We start from the raw sequence: 20937 nt of genomic DNA, 5'->3' as shown, positions 1-20937 counted from the left end.
CTCTGGCACCTTAAATATAGCTGCTGTAGATAGCTGAAAACGACCTGTCCATAATAGATTACGGTTGGGTTAGATTTTATTAGACAGTTTTACAGAACAATAGTTACACACTTAGATTCCTTCAGTATTTTACTATTTGAACCACTTATCAATCAGACAGTTTGGTTTAAGGCTTCTTTTCTATTGCTGCTATCATTCTCTAAGTGTTTGGTGGTTAAACAAGAGAGGAATAATGCACCAGTGCTGGAGATATTATAAAATATTGATGACAGCAAAATGAAAAGGGCACCAGATGGCGACATTAGACTGCCTCTGTCCTCTTTTCCAAAGGTAAAAGACCACTGGGGCACTGTGGGTACATGTGGCTCAAGGCTTATTTTTTCCATCTCATTTCATGTAGAATTCACAGAAGAAAAAAACAAGAAGGATTTAAAATCCGCACACTCATTTCTGTCCATGCATTTTCTTATATTCTCATATTTTTATTGATGAACTCTGTTGTTATAAATGATCTCACATAATCCCTGAGAGGAAGAAGAACCAATATATAAAAGATCATTACATGATAACTGAGGAGTTCACATGTTAGTTGATAGTCACAGACACACACACACACACACACTGTTGTTGACCAATCACAGGATTAGGGCTTATACTTATTAGTTTAACCATAAAGAATTGTTTTGTTCTTCAGCTTCAGCTCTGAATGAGCCTGTTTTCCTATGATACTATGTTCATAACAAATAATCACTTGTACAGTCTAAGTTAAACATGAACTAATGCTGCTCTGGTCATGCAGATAACTAAATGTTTTGTTAAATACGCTTTAAAACATCAGCTAACAGATGTAACATGGACAGGTTTAAATGTAAGTGGGTGTTGAAGCCAAATCTCAATCATTTCAGATTTTTATCAAAATTTAATGAATGAAAACAGCTGGTGAACTCATATTTGTATAAAAATATAACATTTTATTTCCAGCTACAAAGTGAAACATGTAACATTTTTGTCACACTTCTCAATAAAATAGTAAAAAATACTGTTGACAAAAAATACACTATCGATACATTTAAAGCACAGAACAAATTTGGCTTTTAAATTAATTTCAACTGTACAAATATGTACATCATTTACACATCGACAATAACAAGGAATGAAATTACAATTCTTCCAGTCTTCTATTTTTGTACAAAATAGACACTTTTTCCCTATAGACACTTGGTTTCTTCCTTCTAACCTGAATCAGTAATATTCAATATGTCTTTTTTTTTTTCTCAGTGCTGTTGCAAACCCACTGTGTTTCAAATCTAACCCTAAACTCAGCACGCTGCCGGCTTTCTCATCCACACGCTGGGCAGAAACTCTGACCTTTCCTCTACTCTTTGGAGCAGGGTGAACAGACAAGGTTGACATTCAGGCCTGCGCTAACAGACACAAACACATACACACACACACACACACACACACAGACACACACAAGGACACATTCACACCTGTTTGGACAGGGGAACACTGGCCTGCTGTGGTCTGTGTACTCCCTCTACAGCTGCTTAGAGTTTGCAGGTCTGGTCTGGGCTCAGGGGGTGGGGTCGGGGAATTATGAGACACCTCATTTAGAGAGGAGGTCAAGGTTTAGATTAGGTATAAAATGAAATAAATGGACGGGTTTGTACAAAGGATTTCAAGGGGACTTGGGCGGAAACCTGGCAGCAGGTTTGTCAAAAAAATAGAAGTTATAGTGCAGGAGTCTCTCAGAGCTGCTATGCAACCCTCTGTCTGAGTCTACGTGGCTGATGTGCACCAGCCATACAAAACATACAGACACTAAGACAAGTGTCTGGACTACGTTTACAATGAGAAAATAACAAAATAAAACATGTAAAAAGACAAAACAACAACATATATACTGAGCTGCAAAGTGAGATGGAGTTCTGTTTGTTTTCAAGTCATAAGTTCTAATCGTCCATCAGCTGCTCACGCCATGTCTCCCACCATCTTCTTGTAATACATGGACTCGAAGATGTCGTTCTCGCCGGGGCAGTTGTAGTGGCAGGCGCAGGACTTGATGAACATCATGTGCTTCTTCATGACCTGTCCGTCGGGGCATTTGAACTCCATGGGCAGGGTGGTGGTCCTGTGGGGGGTGCAGCAGCGGCCGTCCAGGCAGACGCCACAGAACTTTGGCCTGTAGGACTTGGTGGTGGTGCAGCCAGAGATCTCAAACTTCATGGGCTTGGAGAGTCTGGGAGTACGGATGCACTTCTTTCCTTTCTGCAGGACGAAAATGAGGAAAACTTCAGCAGGCATTCCCTGCTCATTTTATGTGCTGATTTTTTTTCTGTGTAGTTCATGAAAGGAGTGAAACTCAACAAAAACTCACCCTAATGCTTTGCTCCAGCTGTGACTCACAAGGTCGCACCATGCACAGGCGGGTCTGTTTCTCAAGGCGGCAGTCACGGTTATCATTGGTGACCCTGGTTGAGATACCGAGACCACAGGTCTTAGAGCAGGCACTCCATTCAGTAGTCTGAACCAGACAGTTCTCCCTTATGAGGGAAGGATCTGGGCCATAGGTCTCCTCTTCTCTGTAGGCTGTAAATACAGGAGTAAATACTGGATTACAAAAACAATCCTCACATGTATGTAAAGGCAAATAAATTGAGACTAACAAGTTCAGACTAACTTACCAGGCAAAACAGATCCCATTGAAGTGTGTGTGTAGGGAGAACCACACTCCCACTCCTCACAGCACTTCCCTGGCACCTTGACTCGTCTGGGCATGGGGCAATCAGGGCTGGGCAACCGGATGTCCATGGAGCAAAGAGGGACACAGCCTACAGCTCCATCCAGACAGGTACACTGGTACTTGCAGCTGCTCTGGAAGGTCTCTCCGCTCTTGTACACCATGCCTCCAAACACACAGGTGGCTCCCTCTTGAGCTGTGTGGAGCAGAAATGACAAGGAAAGGTCATCATTTGGTTCCATTCATTCAGGACATTTAAGGCAGACTTCTGTACAGTAGGACATCACAGGTGACAGAATTATTTCAAATTTTCAGAGGCTCACCTGTGCAGACTCCTATGCGTCTGTTGGTGGGGGCTCCAAAGTCACAGTAGAGGCCTTTGTGGGGGTCACAGACGTCTTTCTCAGTGCAGAGTTCCCCCATCTGTTTGGCACACACCCTGCAGCAGCCGCAGCCGTCCAGCACCAGGCTCACACCTGGGGGGCACTGAGGGGGAGCGGAGGGGCACGAGCACTGGCCGCTGCACTCCTGACCTGCAGCCTGAGCAGAAGCACACACACAGACACGCTCTCAGGTAAATATCATCTCTATGTTACGTTATGCAGTTATGCATCCAGTCTTTTTAGACTGATGCACATGTTTGGACCACAGTAAAACTCACATAATTAAAGTCTAAAGTCTACAGTAACAGAAAACAAGGAAGTATAAATGTATTTTTGACTTACCATGTATGCGAGCATGATGCACAGGAAAGGCATCAGAATCATTTTCTTCATTCCAGCAGACATCTTGCTTTTCTTGTAGAAATATATTCTAGTTTTTCCTTAAATCTTCTTCAGGTTTTCCTTTATTCTCAGTTCGAGCTGGAGAAACTTCTTTCTGATCAAGTTGATCTCTTGTCTCGCTTGTCTTGAAGCGTGTCTCTGCTGCTCTGGTCACAGCCTGTCTTTCTCTCTTGGTGAAAGCTAGAGTTTAGCTTCGGTAGAGTAGTTGATCTGAGTTCTGACTGGAGAGGCAAGCCCTCTTTATACCCGCTGGCCCTAGCAGCACGTCACTGGGGGCTGAATGGAGAGCCAGCCCTGGACAAACATGGACATACTTGGCATTCTTTCCTCACTTCCTGACCCCCACTCCAGACATCCCACATTCCTGCTGTCTGAAGGCAAGACTCTGCTGCTCGGCCAAACAACACTGTCTCTCTCAGAGCAGCTTTCATCTGGAACGGGGAGGGTAAGTCTGGTTAGAGGCCTGGGACCCCACACTGGGAATTCCTGAAGCCTGACTTCACAAACAGACAGCCGGTACCTATAAATATTAATTTTATTTTAAGTAGAAGAAAAGAAGAAAAAAAATAGTACAGTTCAAAAGTGGATGCACACAGAGCTTTACATGAAAGAACAGTTCAAAAAAAACAAAAAAACAAAAACAACAGGTAGAAACTCATAAATATTCACAATATGCATGTAATAGCTACATTCACTGACTGATGTGTAACGGGTGGTTAAGACATTAAGGCCATAACAACATTCCTCAGCTTTGACTTCAAAGACGCACAGATTAACAGCAAGTGGTTAGGGAAAGGAAATTCACTTGTGTCATTAACTTGGACTGGTTATCTATCAAAGTTCTTGGCAGAGACTTGGCAATCTTGTAACTGTGCAGCCTTGTAACTTTGTCTTCTGTACTTGTACGGTTCCTGGGACACTGCAGTGGCGTTTTTGTGGGCTGACATCAGTGGCTGAACAGCAGTTTTGAGTATTACTCATTCAAACGTACTATGAGAGCATTGTCCCCACTTATGCACGATGGAAGCATTTTGATTGCAAATGCTTCTGCACGACACACAACCAGATTATTTTGTCATGGTCTTATTCTATTGTTCCATTGTGTTTGGACTCATTTTAAAGTAGCGGTGATTAAAAGAGCAAAAGAAGAAATACCACACTGTAAAAATACTCCATTAAATGGAAAACATTTTAAAACCACACATAAACAATTACTGCAGTATTATCAGCTAAATGTACTAAAGTACTCCTGTACAACTGACCTCTGTTAGTGATACTTAATTATTTATTTCATATTAGACTGGTAGTACTGTTTTGTCTTAGTAGTATTTTACTGGTCAAAGTATAGCCAGTGTTAACTGCTGTTTATACAGTTAGGTATTTTAGTCCACTGTTTCCCAACCTAAGGGTCAAGCCTCCTCCCAAGGTCTATAAAAAAACATCTGAACAGGACACAAGACCCCAACACTATTTAGGTAGATGGTCACATGCCAAAAGAAAGGTTAACAATCCAATTCATGTTGTTCATTAACAAAAAAATTACCTGAAAAATAACCAATAACTATAGTTGTCAAACAGTGCAGTATAGTGAAGCATACAAAAAGTAGCAGCAAATACTCTAAATAATCACAGTACATTCATCCATCTTCAGTCAGGGGAAGCAGCAGGGGGGCCAGAGCCAATCCCAGCTCACATTGGGTGAGCAGGGCACACCCTGGACAGGTCGGCAATCTTTCCCACACTCACATTCACACCTACGGTATAGGCAATTTAGAGTCCACCGTGCCGTCCTTAAAACCAAGTACAAGTACTCAAAACCTTTGTTGAGTACTTAAGTAAATATAATCACTCGGATGGGTTTAGAAGTGCTACGTTATTATTAATTTGCACCAGTGCAATGTAAACGGTTTTCCAGTAAGATGCTAGCCTCTAAGTCATTTCAGCATCAAACAATAATCCCTAAGTTCCTTATTTGGGACACAACTAAATGATCGAAGCAAGATGGAACAATTCAACAGATGGTTTCAACATATGTCTATTTCTATTAATATTTCTGTAGTCATATTTTTGACATGTTTCAATGCTGTCAGACAGAAAATGATCCTGATTGTCAGTTTCCTGTGTTACCTGAGCTGAATAAGCAGCTCAGCAGAGGCATGCAGGTATTAAAGGGACAAAGAATAATGTTCTCGGTTAATGGCACTTCCTGAAATGAATGTTTGTTGATTTGAGCATTAGGCTTTTCCAGCTGCTTTTCATACTTCCCGAAAAAGCTGCATTTTTTAGAGGAATCTACTGAGAAGACCGAGGATTTTATTTCACGTTTAACAGGGCGTTTTGACTCTACTGGGTCTTAGTCAGGATAAATGATGATTAAAAATCCTGACTTAACTTTAGTGAAAGTGCAGCTCATGCCCATGAAGGCGTGCAGGGCAGATATTACTGGAACAAAGGCTTCATGTTCTCTGGCTGTTCACCTGCCTAATGAGGTTTAGTCTATGACAAACTTGAAAGGCCAGGTGTGCCCTGTCCCAGGCCAGGTTTATTTTACTACATCAAACCCCAGAGTGGAGGATTGCAGGAAAAAGACTAGACGGAGGTTTGTGTATTTTTTTGAAAAGGGGGATCGCACACCAGGCCAGACTCTTATGAAAGGCAGCCCTGCTCCTTCTCCAGTCAGCGACTAGGAAATGAAAAACTCCCAGAGAAACCTGAAGGTGAAGGAATGTGAGGGAGAAGCCAACAGACTGGGCTCTTACTACAGAGGAAGCTTTTCCATATAAGGACGTCTGCTCTTTTCCCAATATGGATATGTTCTTTCTCTGTGCTGGATCAGTACAGTAAGACCATCTGACCAAGAAAAAACACTGCTGAGAGTGAAAGTGTGGCGTGTGTGTGCAGTATTCTGTCTCTCAAAAAACACAAGAGGAAGTGTGTGTGTGTGTGTGTGTGTGTGTGTGTGTGTGTGTGTGAGAGAGACTGTGCAAGTGAGTGTGTTGTCAAACTTCAGCTCCATAATATCTAAAGGAAACAGCTTGATGGAAGAATGCAAAACAGCACTCAAACTGAGCTGACATTTTTATGTTACATCCAGAGGAATCTAATGTGTGTCAGGCTGTTCATTAAGGCCATTTATCTTCTATCACAGTCAATTTGTTGAGGGGTTTTAAAGGAATGCCATTGTAATTTTCATGTCATCTAGCACATTTAAATACCTTTTAAAGCCTGCAAGATATAAAAAGTTACCAGATAGCATCAAAGTGGTAAACTAATGAGTCCATCAACCGCAAGATCATTAGAAAACAAAGTGAATATTATATGTCCAGGATGATTTATAGTCAGCAGGAGGTTAAATGAGGTTCATTATTTTGTCCTTGATAGCCACCTTAAATACTGTAACTTTAACTTACTGATGTTGTTTTGATGCTGGTTGTTTAGCAGTCTGATCATATGTTCACAGAGTTTCCTGTGTACAGTATCAGCAGGCCGCATACTCAGTGTTGTGCAGAGCTAAACGTGTGGATGGATCTGCTCTGCTGGCCAAAGGAAACATATGGCTCCGTGTGTGGTAGGCTGAGGTATGTTGAGGCTAAGTAAAGAACAAATTATTTGTCTAAGAGAATAGCTGTGGGAGAAAATCAGCAATCAAACGGTGGTGGTGATACAATGTGGGAGGGGTCTGTTCAGCTTTGTACGTTGTAAAACATACTGTGTGCAAACTGTAAGAATCTTAACTCCCCTACACATTGGAAAGTGCAGCTGCCATCAATATAGGTAATGGTAGTAACACTATGCTCATGTATCATATAATTGTATACTGTATTGTTAGTTTATTATTTCTCCAAATAAAAATGAACCTCAGCACCACTACTCTCACCAAAACAATAAGTCAATGAAGTGATGTCCCTAATTTAGCTCAAAGTCATACAGATTTAAGGCTGTGACAGTAAATCCAGGCCAAGGTCTCCCTTCTGCTCTCGTCTGGATTTCGGCCCTTAGTTACCAGCTATTTATACCTTCATTACTTCACTGCTTGTCTATAGATACCGTGTGACATCATGAGACAACAGAGCTGCATCAGCTGGGACCTTTCCAACTTTAGGAGCTGTGGAAATCTATCAGCCCCCATCGGGTGACGACACAGTCCTCACATAGACTCCTTCAGGCACAGACAGGGAGTATGTTTTTTTTTTTTTTTGTTTGTTTTTTTTTTTAACACCTCATGTGTGCAGGTCCATCACACCATGGTTGATGATGTCATGCCTGATGCTTATGTCACACAGGAGCCCCCTGTGTCCTCTGGGACATTTTCTAGTTGTCTCTGTGGTTCTCGTACACTGCTCATATTGAGTACGGCTGCAGTCATACCTTCCCAGCATTAAGAAAGCTAAACAGGAAGATAAACATCAAAAGCAAAAAATAGGTCAGTCACACCAAATATTAATGTTTCATTTTGGTTGCACACTGGGCCAGATGTAAACTTTAGTTTCACACTGACCATTTTTAGTGCACGTAGCGTTTCTAAAATCATCTGTTTTTCGTTTCCTTTGTGAACTTTCCGTTTTATGTCACTTTGAAAAAAAAACGGTGTGAAGTTTGGTGGACGCATTTACCCAAACCATGCTAAACTACTTAGTGGACTTTTTGCCAGTTTATTAGGCACATCTAGTTAAAACTAATACAGACTTACATAAAATCCTCCACTAAAGCCTACCTTTATAAGGTCAACATTTATTTGTATACATGCTGTATATACATATATATGTAAATCCAGAGTGTTTGTTTCAAATTGGGTCCATATTCGAAGCTTTGGTTGTGTTATCTGCACTCAGCTGTCCGTTAAACTAAATTCAATTAGTGGTGGCTGGCAGGCTATCTGAGGAATGTTCCATGGCTCTAGCCTTCAAACCAACCATCTATATACCACTGTGCAAACTGAACATGAAACCAGAATCTCAAAATGATTTTCCTGCCTGCATATTTCAGCCTCTTTGAACCTTTTGGCTGCATGTAGAAGGATAGTAAGAGTGGAAAAGTTAAAAAAAAAAAAAGAAGCAAAAATACAATTATTTGTGTAGATTTTCAAGAAAGTACAGTGGGAAAAGAGGGACTTAATTTTGTATAAATGCTGCAAAGAGTTACTTATAAAAAATGCAAAACAAGAGGAGCAAACCTGATAAGAGAGGGGAATAAAACCATATCACCCTTGAGTCATCTGCAATATGAAGGCTTCATCATCAGAGCAAAGAGAATAAAGAAGCACTAGAAAAATAAACTGCTGCTTTCTTTTACAATTGGAGCCTGCAAAAACACTCATGGGGAAGGTTTAAAATGAACTGGACGATGATCTGTTGACATTTAGCACTGGAGAAGGCACAGGTCCATTACTGAGAGATGAAAGAGCTGGAAACTGGTGGAAACTTTCTGAAGCCTGCCTATGAAGAGGCCAGCAGTGGAAACTAATAATGGATCCGGAGCCTGGGATGATTTGTTGAGATTTAACAATGGGGTTGGTGGGCAGATGAATTGTCAAGATGGAAAATGTGTCTATTTAAAGCCCAGAGTGGTGGAAACTGTTCAGACTGGAAACATGTATGAGACTCAACATTTTTTCAGGCACAGACCGAACAAAATAGTTGGACACTGACTAGTTGGTGTTAGGAATACTTTGGGCTGAATTATAATATATTGATCATTTGGTGCCAGAGGGGCATAGTTGGATGGCAAGTTACATTTTTTGGGTCAGATTTTCTCACAAATCATTTATTTATGGACATCCCTGGCAATGCATTTACCAGTCTGTGTTAACAAGGGGGGGTAGATAACGCGCTTTCATCTCCTATAGACAAATTCTCTTTGGGGATTAATAAAACACTCTATCTAGCTAGACAAAGCATTTTGGCTGGCTGAAGCTCACAGGTGGAATCCAATAGACAGAGTGCCTGGGAACATTTGTGCAAATATAACAAGGCCAAGAATTGTCAAAGGCAGAGAGAGTGGAAACTGCCTATTTAAAACCTGTATCCTGGAGGGGGAGTTTACACATGAGACAGTGTCAAGAATTTTGTGCTGTAGCTTTTTCAACAAACAGCAGAAACTCATCCCAGCTGTAGATTCACTGCCACACACATGGATATGGACATCAGGTGGTCTTTACTTAAACACAGCTCCATGTAGGTCCAGGATGGCCTCTGTTCTTTTTGGTGACCTTTCAGCTGGAGGTTGAGAGGATTTCTAATCTTAGACATCATGTCAGACACACTGTTTGGATCTCAGCACTTCCTCTCCTGGATCACATATTGAAGCCTGATGTTTTAGGGCAACTTTTCTACATTTTTGCATTTATTTCCACTAAAATCAACCTCTCTCTGTCTAAATTTAAAGATGTCTCCAGTTCTGTGAATTATTAGGGTCATGGAGGGTCTATGACCCCAAAGAAAACGATGGGGATGGTGTCTAAATTTAGCATGTGTTCTGCCACACACAGTTTTATAACTACAACAGGCACATTCAACTGGATAGTAACCAATGTTGGCCGTTTGTTAAAGGAAGGAATGTTTTTTTGGGGGGGAAATATATTATTTGGTTTTTGTTGAGAATTAGATATGAGCAGCACTTCCACATTAATGCTAGGTTAACCTAAGTGGAAGTGGGATAACTCTTTTGAACATCACTTGCATCTGTCACCACACAAATTACACTAAAAGTGATATAGTCCTATAGAAGAAACCAAAAAATAGTGGCACAACCAAGCTTCGGTTTCAAGTTTAGGTTTGGTCACTGCAGCTATCTAACCCTAATTAAAGTCAAATATACCTGGTTTTGGTGGCATTCCAGTTGTTTTGCTTCTGCGACCCAAGAGTATTAAATCTTTTTCATCAACAGCAGGAAATGGCGGATTGAGGAGAGGTATAAAAGCCTGTTTGGCTAAATTTAGCTGGCCGGTCTGTGCTCATTGTTTTGGAAAACCCCACTCTTTCTTCCCCATAAACCTGCAATTCTGCCTGTCTGGGAACACCAAATTTGAATGCATTTAAAGATTCCTGCCAGCCTTAAGTTAATCATAGTGCATGCAATCAGTTAATTTGAAATGGCAGCAGTGCTGTTTGTGTTACTGTGATTTATATCAAGTTACAACAGGACAAATGCACTCACCCAGTGGGCCAGGGATCTAGACCGCATCCTAACTTTTTAACTCAGTGTTTTATTTAAAAAAAAAAAAAAAAAACATGATGTGAACTGTTTGAATTGAAAGTCTTGTGGCTCACACAGAGGAGGCTGTGAATGTAAATACATATTCTGTAGCTTTTTGAGGGCACCGCTTTCCTGCAGGAATGTCAGCTTCCCCCTATTAGCTTGGCACACGACTGCATACCTCACCTAATTAGCTTCCTGTAAAAGCCTTGAATAAAAACATCAGCTTTAATCACACACTGCTGCTTTGTCTCATTCCCTGCCAAGGCAAATGTTACTTCAAGCAGAGAAAACGGACATTTTGCTTTGTGGGTTTCTACTTCCCAGACAGGTGTTTCAAACTGTGATGTGCAGCGATCCAGGTCAGGACTTCACCTTAACATTCCTCAACATCAAATAAACCCAGACTGTTTTTCTATCATTAGCCTTTTAAAAAAGCTTTCATTTAAATTCATGGGCTTTTTTTTTTTTTTTTCTCACATTGAGGTTGCCTGAGATGTCAAACTGTATGTTTACTGTCTGTTTTACTAGATGGTTATTTACTGGCTGTCATACAGTTTCATATGAATCTTTGCGTTTCTGCGTTTGTCAGAAACTGTGTGTACCTGCTGAAAAGGTTGTTGACTAGTTTCTGATCATTTAGCAGCTGCAGGCCGGTAACACAACAAATCTCCATTAACCTCCATTAAACTTAATGATTATTTACTATCCAATTTTTAGTTTCTAACTGCTAATTATTATTTAACTCCAACTCAGGGATGAAGAGTCATTCACCTGCTGAGAAAAATCCATGACAAGTGAACAAACTCTGCAGATGAAGACCATGTGGTCTGACATGAAGGCTTCAGAACAGGTATTCCACTGATACTATTGCATGTTCATAAAGTCTGTCATGAGATAGACTTAAAGATGCATCAGAACTGGTGCAGCAGAGCCACATTTAGGTATCAGTCAAGCTCCAGATCCCACATTTCTCCCAGTAAATTATTTATTGTAACTTACTGTATTTTTGTTAGATGCTTCTTGCCTGTTCAGGGCCTGGGTATTTCAGATCCCCTAGTATGTAAAGCAGGTTTTCTATTAGAAGACAATGCTGTTGACAATGTCTTGAAATTGATAGAGAAAATAAAATGCTGTTAGTGTAAGAAGTGATTTAATCCGTCTATAGATGGTTTGTGTTTGAGTGGAATGAAAGGATGGGTGAGTAGGTGTGTCTGTGCCTTCTGTCTTTATGTAATCAAAAATACTAATAGCAACTGCATGACTTTAAATTATTAAGCAGTCAGTTTAAACATAAAACCAGCCGTCAGATTAAGTTTCTTATTCTGGAACTAACTCTAAAGGAAAAAAACACAGTGACCAACTAAAAGAACAAAGTTCAAGCCACAGACATCCTTATTATGTAAGTGCGCTATGACTGCTTCTCCTCACTGCTGAGGTTTTGGCATCACCAGTGAAACCTGGTTGCACCCTGTGGCATCGCCGATGAAAACCAGCGTCTCTGTGGTGTCTTGAGCGAAAGAACATTCAAAATCAACAACACGTTTGTCCTTTGCTGAAGTTTTTAGTGCTGAACACACAGAAAGGGAACACTGTTTTCAGATGACTGGATGGCAGTGAACAAAAGGTGCAACAGTAGTGCGAGGAGGACTTTGCTGTCATACACGGCTGTGAAAACACAAATGTTCGAGGGCTTTCCCTCTCACTAAGCTGTTAACGTAAACACAAATGTGTTCTTAACTAACGAATAGATTCAAAACAATACTGTTAGCTGCTGCTTCATGAATGCTGAATGCTGGAATAGTGAACTGTGCTTTTGTGACTAATACTCATTCGGAGAGCAAACAGTTTAGAATAAACTCTTGACAGAATTGCGCTGTGCTTTATAGAAACAGCCTGGCCAGGGTTCCCATCTGCTCTAATTGTTTCCAGATATGCAGTTTCTGCACAGTGGCTAACAGGACCCCTCCCTGTCTGTCTGCGAGTCTGGAACGAAAGGCCTCTCTCCATCTGTATCCGAGCTGCAAGGTCAGACTGCAGCCTACACCCTCGCCCCATGTCCGTCTGTTTGTCTGTCTGTCTGATGCCAATCTGACCCTCTGTGCTTGTATGTGCGATTGTTGAGCTGAAAGGTCACTGATGGTCTGGGGTTTCTGTTTCCTCTCTCCTTTACTAAAAGTAGCTGTGTATCACAGTATCATGTTTTCTGTGTATTTGGAGTCAAGCTAATGCATCTTTGATGGACTCTGTAATTTAGTAAATGAGTACTATTATCCTTGTAGCATACCTTCCCACAACTTGACTGACAGCGGAAAATATTATGCCCCCATCGTCCTCTTCACAACAACATGGCTTATTCCCAGGCTGGAAATGTGGAAGGTGGATTCCTCAGCAAAGTGAAGAGGAAGTGATGACGCAGGAAGGAGTCATCGCTCAGCTAGCTGTCAAAACGACAGCAGACAACCCAGGTTTCACATGTTTCTCCTACCTCGGCACAGACAGCAAGAAATGCATTTTCACCTGTCAGCAGGAGTGAATCAAGAAATGAATGCAGAGTGTCCAAAGTAGCAATGTAGTGATAAATGGACGATGAAGTAAACCATGACGTCCACTCGGGAACGATTACAGTGTGAACAGTCTAAGCAAACGTAAATGTTTCCTCCACAAAAACATGTGCACTTTTCCCTTTATAATCATTATATTACATAACTAACATCCATTTGAAGGAATTGTTTGACATTTTAGGAAATGTTTACTTTTTTTCCCAACAGTTAGATGAATAGAGAGATATGTTGGTGCACTAAGTATTAAGCCAGAACTGTAAAATCTTAACTTAGCTTAGTAAGGCAAGACACCAGAAATAGTTTAACACACAACCTGCTTTAAAACCTCTCAATACGTACTTTGTTTTTAAGCAGACGTAACATGTTGGTTTTAGAAGATTGGTTTGTGTTATTTTTGGAGATGTTTCATACATAAAAGTCAAGCAATTTTCTCATATATGTATCCACAAGAAAAAGAGTAAGGTGTATAGTGACTTGATAAAGTTTATTATCTCTCAAACACAATGTGAAAAATACACATTTATGTAGAAATTCAGTCCAGGTCAAGGCCCAAAAAGAAAAACAGCAAAAATATGTTTTATTATGCTTATTAGTTCTGATTTACACATCTTCATCAAGTTAAAAGAATTATTCATCGACATGAGTTATCCCCAGATGTATCTGGTGCATCACTGAAAGTGAGCTCACCGCTATTTTTGCAGCTGCATCCAGATGTGCTCAGTTTATAAATCTATCAGCAGCACATGAGGAAGTGATGACTCAAGAAGGAACTATCACTCGGATATCCATCAAACCAATGAAAGGACACTGAGAGTTCATTGTAGATGTGACTGACTGCACGAAGACCAAAAAGAAAATACTGTAATATCTGATCTTACAGTATTTTCTTTTCCCGGGTGCACTGTATTATTAAAATGCTGTTTTCAGCTTCTGTTCCTATATCTGAGATCACTGTCACCTTAGTAAACCCACATTGTGGTCTAAGGAATCAGACTAAAAGTTAGACTAAATCATTTCTAAAGAGCAGTTCTGTAGGAGGCCCACTACCCAAACTGAAACCTCCTGTGCCATAAAGCAGCACAGCATATAAGGCCAGGGCCCCTTGTGAGGTCTCACTTACAGTACAATGATTGAAGGGTGTGACAGTTATGCAACTAGGTGTCATGTGATGCCGTGTGAATATGGAACTTTGTTCCTGTGAGGGGAGCATTTATAGGGTACGCCTGACAGGTAGGTGTTCTGTCACAGTGTGTCAATGCACAGCCTGTCTCAGGGGCCCCTTTTCTTACTATTCCTGGTTCCAACATGTTTTTTCTTTTACTTTTTAAATGCCCACTTTGCTTAATTATTCCTGAAGTTTCCAAATTGTTTTTCACACACACTCAGATTTCAGTTTTTCCTTTTCTTTGTCTCCACCAACCACCTGGTTTCTCTATTTGTTATCTGTTATCTGGTATGTTTTGTCTGTACTTGCAAAGCCTAAACCTCACTTTGCACACTGATTTTCACAAAGCGTGTATACATGGAAGTTTGCACCTTTCTTACCATGCAACCTTTTGTGGTTGACTGTATTCTACTTTACAACCGTTTCTCACGGTAACTGTTCCCAGGTATGTTATTTTCCTACCTTTTGGACATGTGGTTTAACATGCTTGGCACAGTGGCAGGCAGCTCTCTTGGCTCGGTGTGTTTATGCAGGTGTGGGACATTCAGGACACACCGCCCTGCAGAGTATTTTGGAGGGGCTTTAGAGAGCAACCTATCCTGCAGGATTAGAAGGGGGGCCGCCTATATGTGGCATTTACTGGGACAGCCCAGAAAAGGCATTTCCTTAGGTTACTGGAAATGGAGCAGTAAAAGGTTTGAAACAGAGTCAAATACATCAGAGTAAGAAAAGACAAAGATTGTGAGATAACAGGAGTGCTGAGTATGCATTAGGTCATCCATCATATAAAACCGCTTCTTCTGCTTAACCTGGACCAGACATCCAATGACAGCTCTCCTCATCTTACCTATTTTTACGATACTAAAACATTGCCATGTTCCTTGAATTAGCTGAATTACATAAAAAGATATACCATTGCCCAGTTTCTCTGTCACTCTCATATGTGCACAATAAACATGCAGCCACTGCTGCGATTTACTTAGCTTAGCACAAAGACTGTGGGACTGAGTGAGACTCTGAACAGGCTCCCTCACACAGTCATGCAGGTTAGGTCCGTTTTTACAAATGACCATGTGGGGTGAGGGCCATGAATGACAATAGATGGATGGAAAACCTAGCAGCATCCTGGTTCCCAGAAATGTTTTCCCCACTGAAACTGAACTGAGCAGACTGCTATTGAAATCACTAACTTATTTTCCACATCATTCAGTCTCATTGCCATACCAAAACCTATTTGAGGAAGTTGTCTTTCCAAAACAATTTCAATGCATAAGGAAAACTGTCTTTATTTATACTGAGGTACTTCAAGTACTCTCCAGTTTTGCCTGGCCACAAGCCTGGTCAAAGTTCAGGTGGTTTCTTTACTTATGGAATAAAGTTGTCATAGGCCTGACGTTTTCTTTAGAGAAATAAAGACTTTTCAGATTAAAAACAGGGTTTCCTTATAGCCAGGAATGAAGTTCATATGGCAAGAGATCAGTGATCATCAGTAGCAATACTAATAGGCTGATTATATAACATGGGTTCATTGTCAAGAGGGGGATAGGAAAGAAAAACAGTATTGGGGTGGGATAGAGGGTGAAGTATGAGAGGGAAAGCCTTGAAGTGTCGGTCCAGCCAGCACTGAGAGTGTTAAATCTGTTGTATTGTGGATAATTGCAGATTACTGGTTAGATAAGCAGCTTGACAAGAAATGAATGTGGTAAAGTCCAAAAATACAAACATCAGATTCAAGCTCATGATTTTTCACCTTGTATCATCCATCAAGAATCAATTCTTTTGTCCTCTGGTATTTTAATCAAATATATTAAAATGCCAGAGCAGAAAATCACCAAAGTTATTGGACTGAATATGAATTAAAAACCAGGTCTGTTGGCTACAGAAAGTAGAGTTTGGTCCAATAGACATCTATCAGTTACTCCTCACATTACCTACACTGGACCTGGCTGGATTTACACAAGCTTATGATATTTTAATTCTGCAGCATGCTCCACTTTACAGCATGTGAACTTTGGCATCAGTTTAAAATGAGCACATGCTCAATGAGCCATACTGTTGCTACATAGGTACGAACACAGATGCACACTTAGCGCGCACCTTAAAACACAGTGAGCACACATACAGTACACTGCGCTTCCACATCGGAGTGAACTAGGTTGAGAAATTTAAAAGAAAACAAACAGGATTCCAGAGCGGTGCGGTGTGGTGTGGCGTGAGGCTGCTGGACTGAAACACAAAGAGAGGCCTGTTAGCTGCGTACGGGAGCATTCCAGTGAACAGAACAGGCTCTGGGACACTGTTGTTGACCTAAGCTACTTTAGAATGTTTGTGCAATAGCTTTTGACCACTTGATTAAAACTATCGTTTGATGCTGGAGCAGCCGTGTCCTAGCGAGAGGCAGTTCAGACTGGTCTGAGCAGAGCAACATGTTGCCGCATGAAGGGAGGACTCTTAATGGTACAGCGAGCCACAGTCGAACCATTGAGGATGACCATTCATGCTGTCTGGCACTTGATTATGTTATCATACAATGTCAGTGCTTCTGGAAAACATTTGCCGTTTTCGACAGTGCGCCAACTTTTTTAGCATGGACTGAAACCACATACAGTAATGCAATGTCATTACATCGGTTGTCCAAACAGAAACCCCGCAGTATTTGATTGCATTTTGGCTGTATACAAACATTCATATCTTCCAAATAATAGACCTGAAATATTTTGGTTATCCTTTAGCACCGTCATGAGTTACATATTTGTAGATAATATGTAATAACTCTGGCGATCATTAACACTTCACTTAGTACCATTTAGATTTGTCCAGCACTTTTGTTTAAGACTAAATGACGCTTAGGCAAAAGTTCAATGAGGAAGATCTGTCCCCAAACATTCTGCTTGAAGCTCAGGGGGTCAACGTGGAGTAATCTCCCTCCACCTTCAATACCGATGTCACCACATCTGACCAGTGATCTTTCTGCCTGCGATCCTCAGACCAGTCAATCACTGGCTACCATTCTTTAAAAATCATTGCAATTTCTCTTTCAGATCTACAATTGCACAGACTACCTCCTCCCTATGACTACCATAGCCTCCATGATGTCCAGGGACACTGTCCAAGGTTCTCGTCAACCACCTGTTGGCTCGACTACACAACCACTACCAGTATCTATACTCCAGAGGAGCTGTCATATCTCCAGTCTCCAAATAGACCTACGCCTAATCGCCTAATGAAGATACTTCACTTCTCTGGGGTCACTTAAGTTATTCAAATTTTTGTCATTCATTGCATTTGAACTCTTCTTGCTGAAATACTCACCAAACAAGTGGCACGGATTAGCATCATAGCACACTAAACTAATCTGGTGACCATCAAACCTTCAAATCATCAGCAGGTTGATATCGTTGTATGTTAGCAAGTGAAATGAGCATTTAGGTAAGTACTGTGTCTTAGAGGAGAGCCTGGCTTTAAACTTTTGTTTCTTTTCAGAATCCAGTTAAAAGGAACTGAATAGGACAGAACAGAATAACAAAAATAAACCTATTTTATTATATTACTTATTATAAGTAAACTGATAAGATACGATAAGTACATACATATCACATGCATCATGTATCTATTGCAACCAGTTTTAACATCCTTTCACCAAATGCTTTATTGTTTCTTCTCAATGTCTCTCATTATTACACAAAGGGTTTAGTTCCAATATATGGAGGATTAAAGTGTGGACATGTTGGCTGAAGATAAGATGGATAGTTTGGATATCTGATTTGCCAAGAAAAATCTAGATCAGGGCAGTGAATGTGACCTGCTCCCCACTCCTTCAGCATAGAAACGTCCTTGGGCAAATTTCTTAACGTCCAAATTGCTCTGGTGGAACTGCCCACTGGACTAACAGTAGAAGACTGTGGTTGCACTGGGCAGCGGCCAGGTATGAATGTGTGTAACTCTGTATGTGTGAAGTAGGGTGTTGATGAAAGACAGCATGTGTGCTTGGCAAATATCCCCCAGATAAATTAAGGCAAAAAGCCAGTCTATACTGAGATCTAAAAAGAAAATGTTTGATGTGGTGACAGATTTGTGTCTTTGAGGATCAGATTGAGCCTCAGTACAGAAACATAGGGATGGATTTAACTGAAGTTTACTCCAGTTAGTTTGGGTTCTTGTGTATCTTTGGCTGAGCAGATACCACCTAACCCTTCAAAGAAAATCTAAAGAAAAATAATAAGCTTATGTCATCTCTTATTGCCTTATTTCTTTTGTCTTGTTTAGTTTCATTTAATCTCTTCAGTAAAGATAAACCGACCTTAACCCCATGTTATCACTTTTTAAGATAGTAATAATAAAAGGTTAATCTATTTTACTAATTAGTTAAGTAAATCTCATTTCACAATTAATGTCACATTCTTTTGATAAAGTCTTATGCTATTAATACATTTACGATAATTTACTTTCTCACCTTTCTGACCTTCTTATCTCATTTAATCTCATTTAATATCATCTGCTTAAATTTTCCCTTGTGGATTAAAAAAGCTCATCTTATCTCTCTCTCACTTTATCTCATATCTATAGTTCATCTCATTTAATTACATCTCATGAAGTCATCATTATTAATTTCATCTCAATATTATTTATTTTATTTAACATCTCACATCTCATTTATTTCATTTAACATTTGACATCTCAAAAACCAATATATAATCAGTAAAGCTAATTCTGTTTAGTCTCATCTCACCTCAGATTTTCTCATCTGGTCTTATCACTACTCCCCTCTCATCAACATAGTTCATGTCATTTAATGTAATATAATCTTGCGTTATTTGTTTTGTATATTTTATCTGGTGATGCTAGTTGATGTTGATTTCAATTTTGTTTTCTCTTAAATTATATCATTTCATCTTGTCCTTTATGTTCATATGATCTTTTATTCCATCAAATGTGTATCCACTCCACTTCATCTCGTCTCAGTTCTCATAAAACAGCTGTTTTGCTAAACTCGGCTACATCCTGACAGTTGAACGTAAATGTCAGACAGCTGAAGTGGAAACAAGCAGTCTGAAAATTCCCCCAGTGTGAAAACATGACGAACATATCATGACACTGTGAACAAACTGAGGGCCTCCCTCGTTCACACTTTCCCTCCTGTGAGTTCTCGATCTACCCTATCCCTCTCTCACACACTCATCCTTCCTCTGTCTCTCCCACAGACATGTGGTTATTCATATATCTGCTGTGTTTGTGACAGCAAGCTGTGTTTGCTGAGCAGCTTTCAGCAGACTGCTACCACTGCCCAACCCATCAACCCCTCTTAACCTTTGACCCTGACAGCCCCACCTTCCTACTCAAACACACACACACACACACTCTTGACACCTCTTGTTCTGTTAGCTTTGTCTACCTCTGACGTCAAACGCCTTTCAATGCAGCTGATTAATGGGCATAATTCACTCAGGGCTCAGGAACAGGATCTGTAGATAATGACTGTGCATTTTTTGCTTGTGTGGTGTTGTCTGGTAAACCCACAGCATTGTGACAAATAATTGAAAAGTAATCAGTCTGAAAAGGTGTTTGAAACTGTTACTTTATCTAAACAAAGGGCAGAAATCTATCACCAATTCCTATCTTAAAGGAATGAATCATTGAGTACAGTTTAAAATGCTCGCACTGTTAACAATCTTTATTCTGTTTCTGTCACCAGAGAGATATTTGAATAGATATTATTCACTCATGAAAGGTTCTTCATATGCATCATAAGCTAAATAAATTGTACATGTAGGCTGCTGTTTATATATCACAATATTCAAATGTTACTGTACATCTAGATCCCACCTACATTTTATGTTTGGTTCTCAGCTTAAATAGCCAGATGAGTTACAGTGCACGTAGCCTACACCATGGAAGGAAAACAAACATAACAAATGATGTAGTTTCCTAATTGCCTAAAATTACACAGTCTGCATGGAAGACTTTCTAGCTCTCTCTACTGGCACGTTTTTACTTTTTCATCATCCAGATTCTCCAAGTGTAACTATAGTTCAACAGGAATTCTAAACCAGAGCTATATTCCTCCAGTTCCGCCATGACAAACGCCCACAATTTATTACCCACCATTATAGAAACCGAGAGTCAAATAGCTACCACTGTACTAACCCAGACCTTAATTCCTATGGTCCCACCATAGTGAAGCCCCAGAGTTAAATCCTAACCACTGCATAACAATAATGAGAGCTGAAGCTTGGAGAGGCCTTGATACTAGTGTGTGCACAGTAGGTGTGTGTGGCCTGACCAGTGCCCACATCCTTCCAGAGCAACAGCATGGCCACCTAGGAGACACGCATCCATTCCTCAGTTACCTCCCCGCCTGCTTCCATCCTCCATTCCCACCAACAGTGAGGCGGCTGGAGGTTATGACGTTTGTTGAATTACACTAAGGTCATCATAGTTTGTCTTCTTGCATTTTTTCCTCCTGGTTACATTCCTTTATGTAAACGG

At 40.4% G+C, this 20937-nt stretch overlaps 1 protein-coding gene and 1 long non-coding RNA gene across 6 annotated transcripts; one reads left to right on the top strand and one right to left on the bottom strand.

Annotated features, from left to right (window-relative positions):
* Positions 1 to 950: 950 nt before the first annotated feature.
* ccn2a (cellular communication network factor 2a) lies at positions 951 to 3763 on the bottom strand. Its single transcript, XM_026318308.2, has 5 exons — positions 3469 to 3763; positions 3067 to 3283; positions 2688 to 2939; positions 2381 to 2592; positions 951 to 2271 (listed from the first exon to the last, which is right to left on the bottom strand). The coding sequence occupies exons 1-5, from the start codon at positions 3529 to 3531 to the stop codon at positions 1975 to 1977; spliced, it is 1041 nt and encodes a 346-aa protein (XP_026174093.1). The 5' UTR covers positions 3532 to 3763; the 3' UTR covers positions 951 to 1974.
* Positions 3764 to 3795: 32 nt separating this feature from the next.
* LOC113137026 (uncharacterized) lies at positions 3796 to 18628 on the top strand. 5 transcript variants are annotated; one of them, XR_003296323.2, is made up of 6 exons: positions 3796 to 3973; positions 6989 to 7106; positions 7572 to 7706; positions 11479 to 11575; positions 12655 to 12750; positions 13086 to 14175. It is a non-coding gene; the product is annotated as an uncharacterized LOC113137026 (long non-coding RNA). The 5 variants fall into 5 exon arrangements; XR_003296324.1 differs by lacking the exons at positions 3796 to 3973; positions 6989 to 7106; positions 7572 to 7706 and adding an exon at positions 17493 to 18628 and having other exon boundaries at positions 10194 to 11575; positions 13086 to 13190; XR_003296325.1 differs by lacking the exons at positions 3796 to 3973; positions 6989 to 7106; positions 7572 to 7706 and having other exon boundaries at positions 10194 to 11575; positions 13086 to 13190; positions 13988 to 14175.
* The last annotated feature ends 2309 nt before the right edge of the window (positions 18629 to 20937 follow it).

Source organism: Mastacembelus armatus, chromosome 24, assembly GCF_900324485.2.
Source record: "Mastacembelus armatus chromosome 24, fMasArm1.2, whole genome shotgun sequence".
In the NCBI taxonomy this organism is placed as follows: domain Eukaryota; kingdom Metazoa; phylum Chordata; class Actinopteri; order Synbranchiformes; family Mastacembelidae; genus Mastacembelus; species Mastacembelus armatus.
Note: the sequence above shows the minus strand (reverse complement) of the source record. Positions and strands in the feature narration are given on the sequence as shown.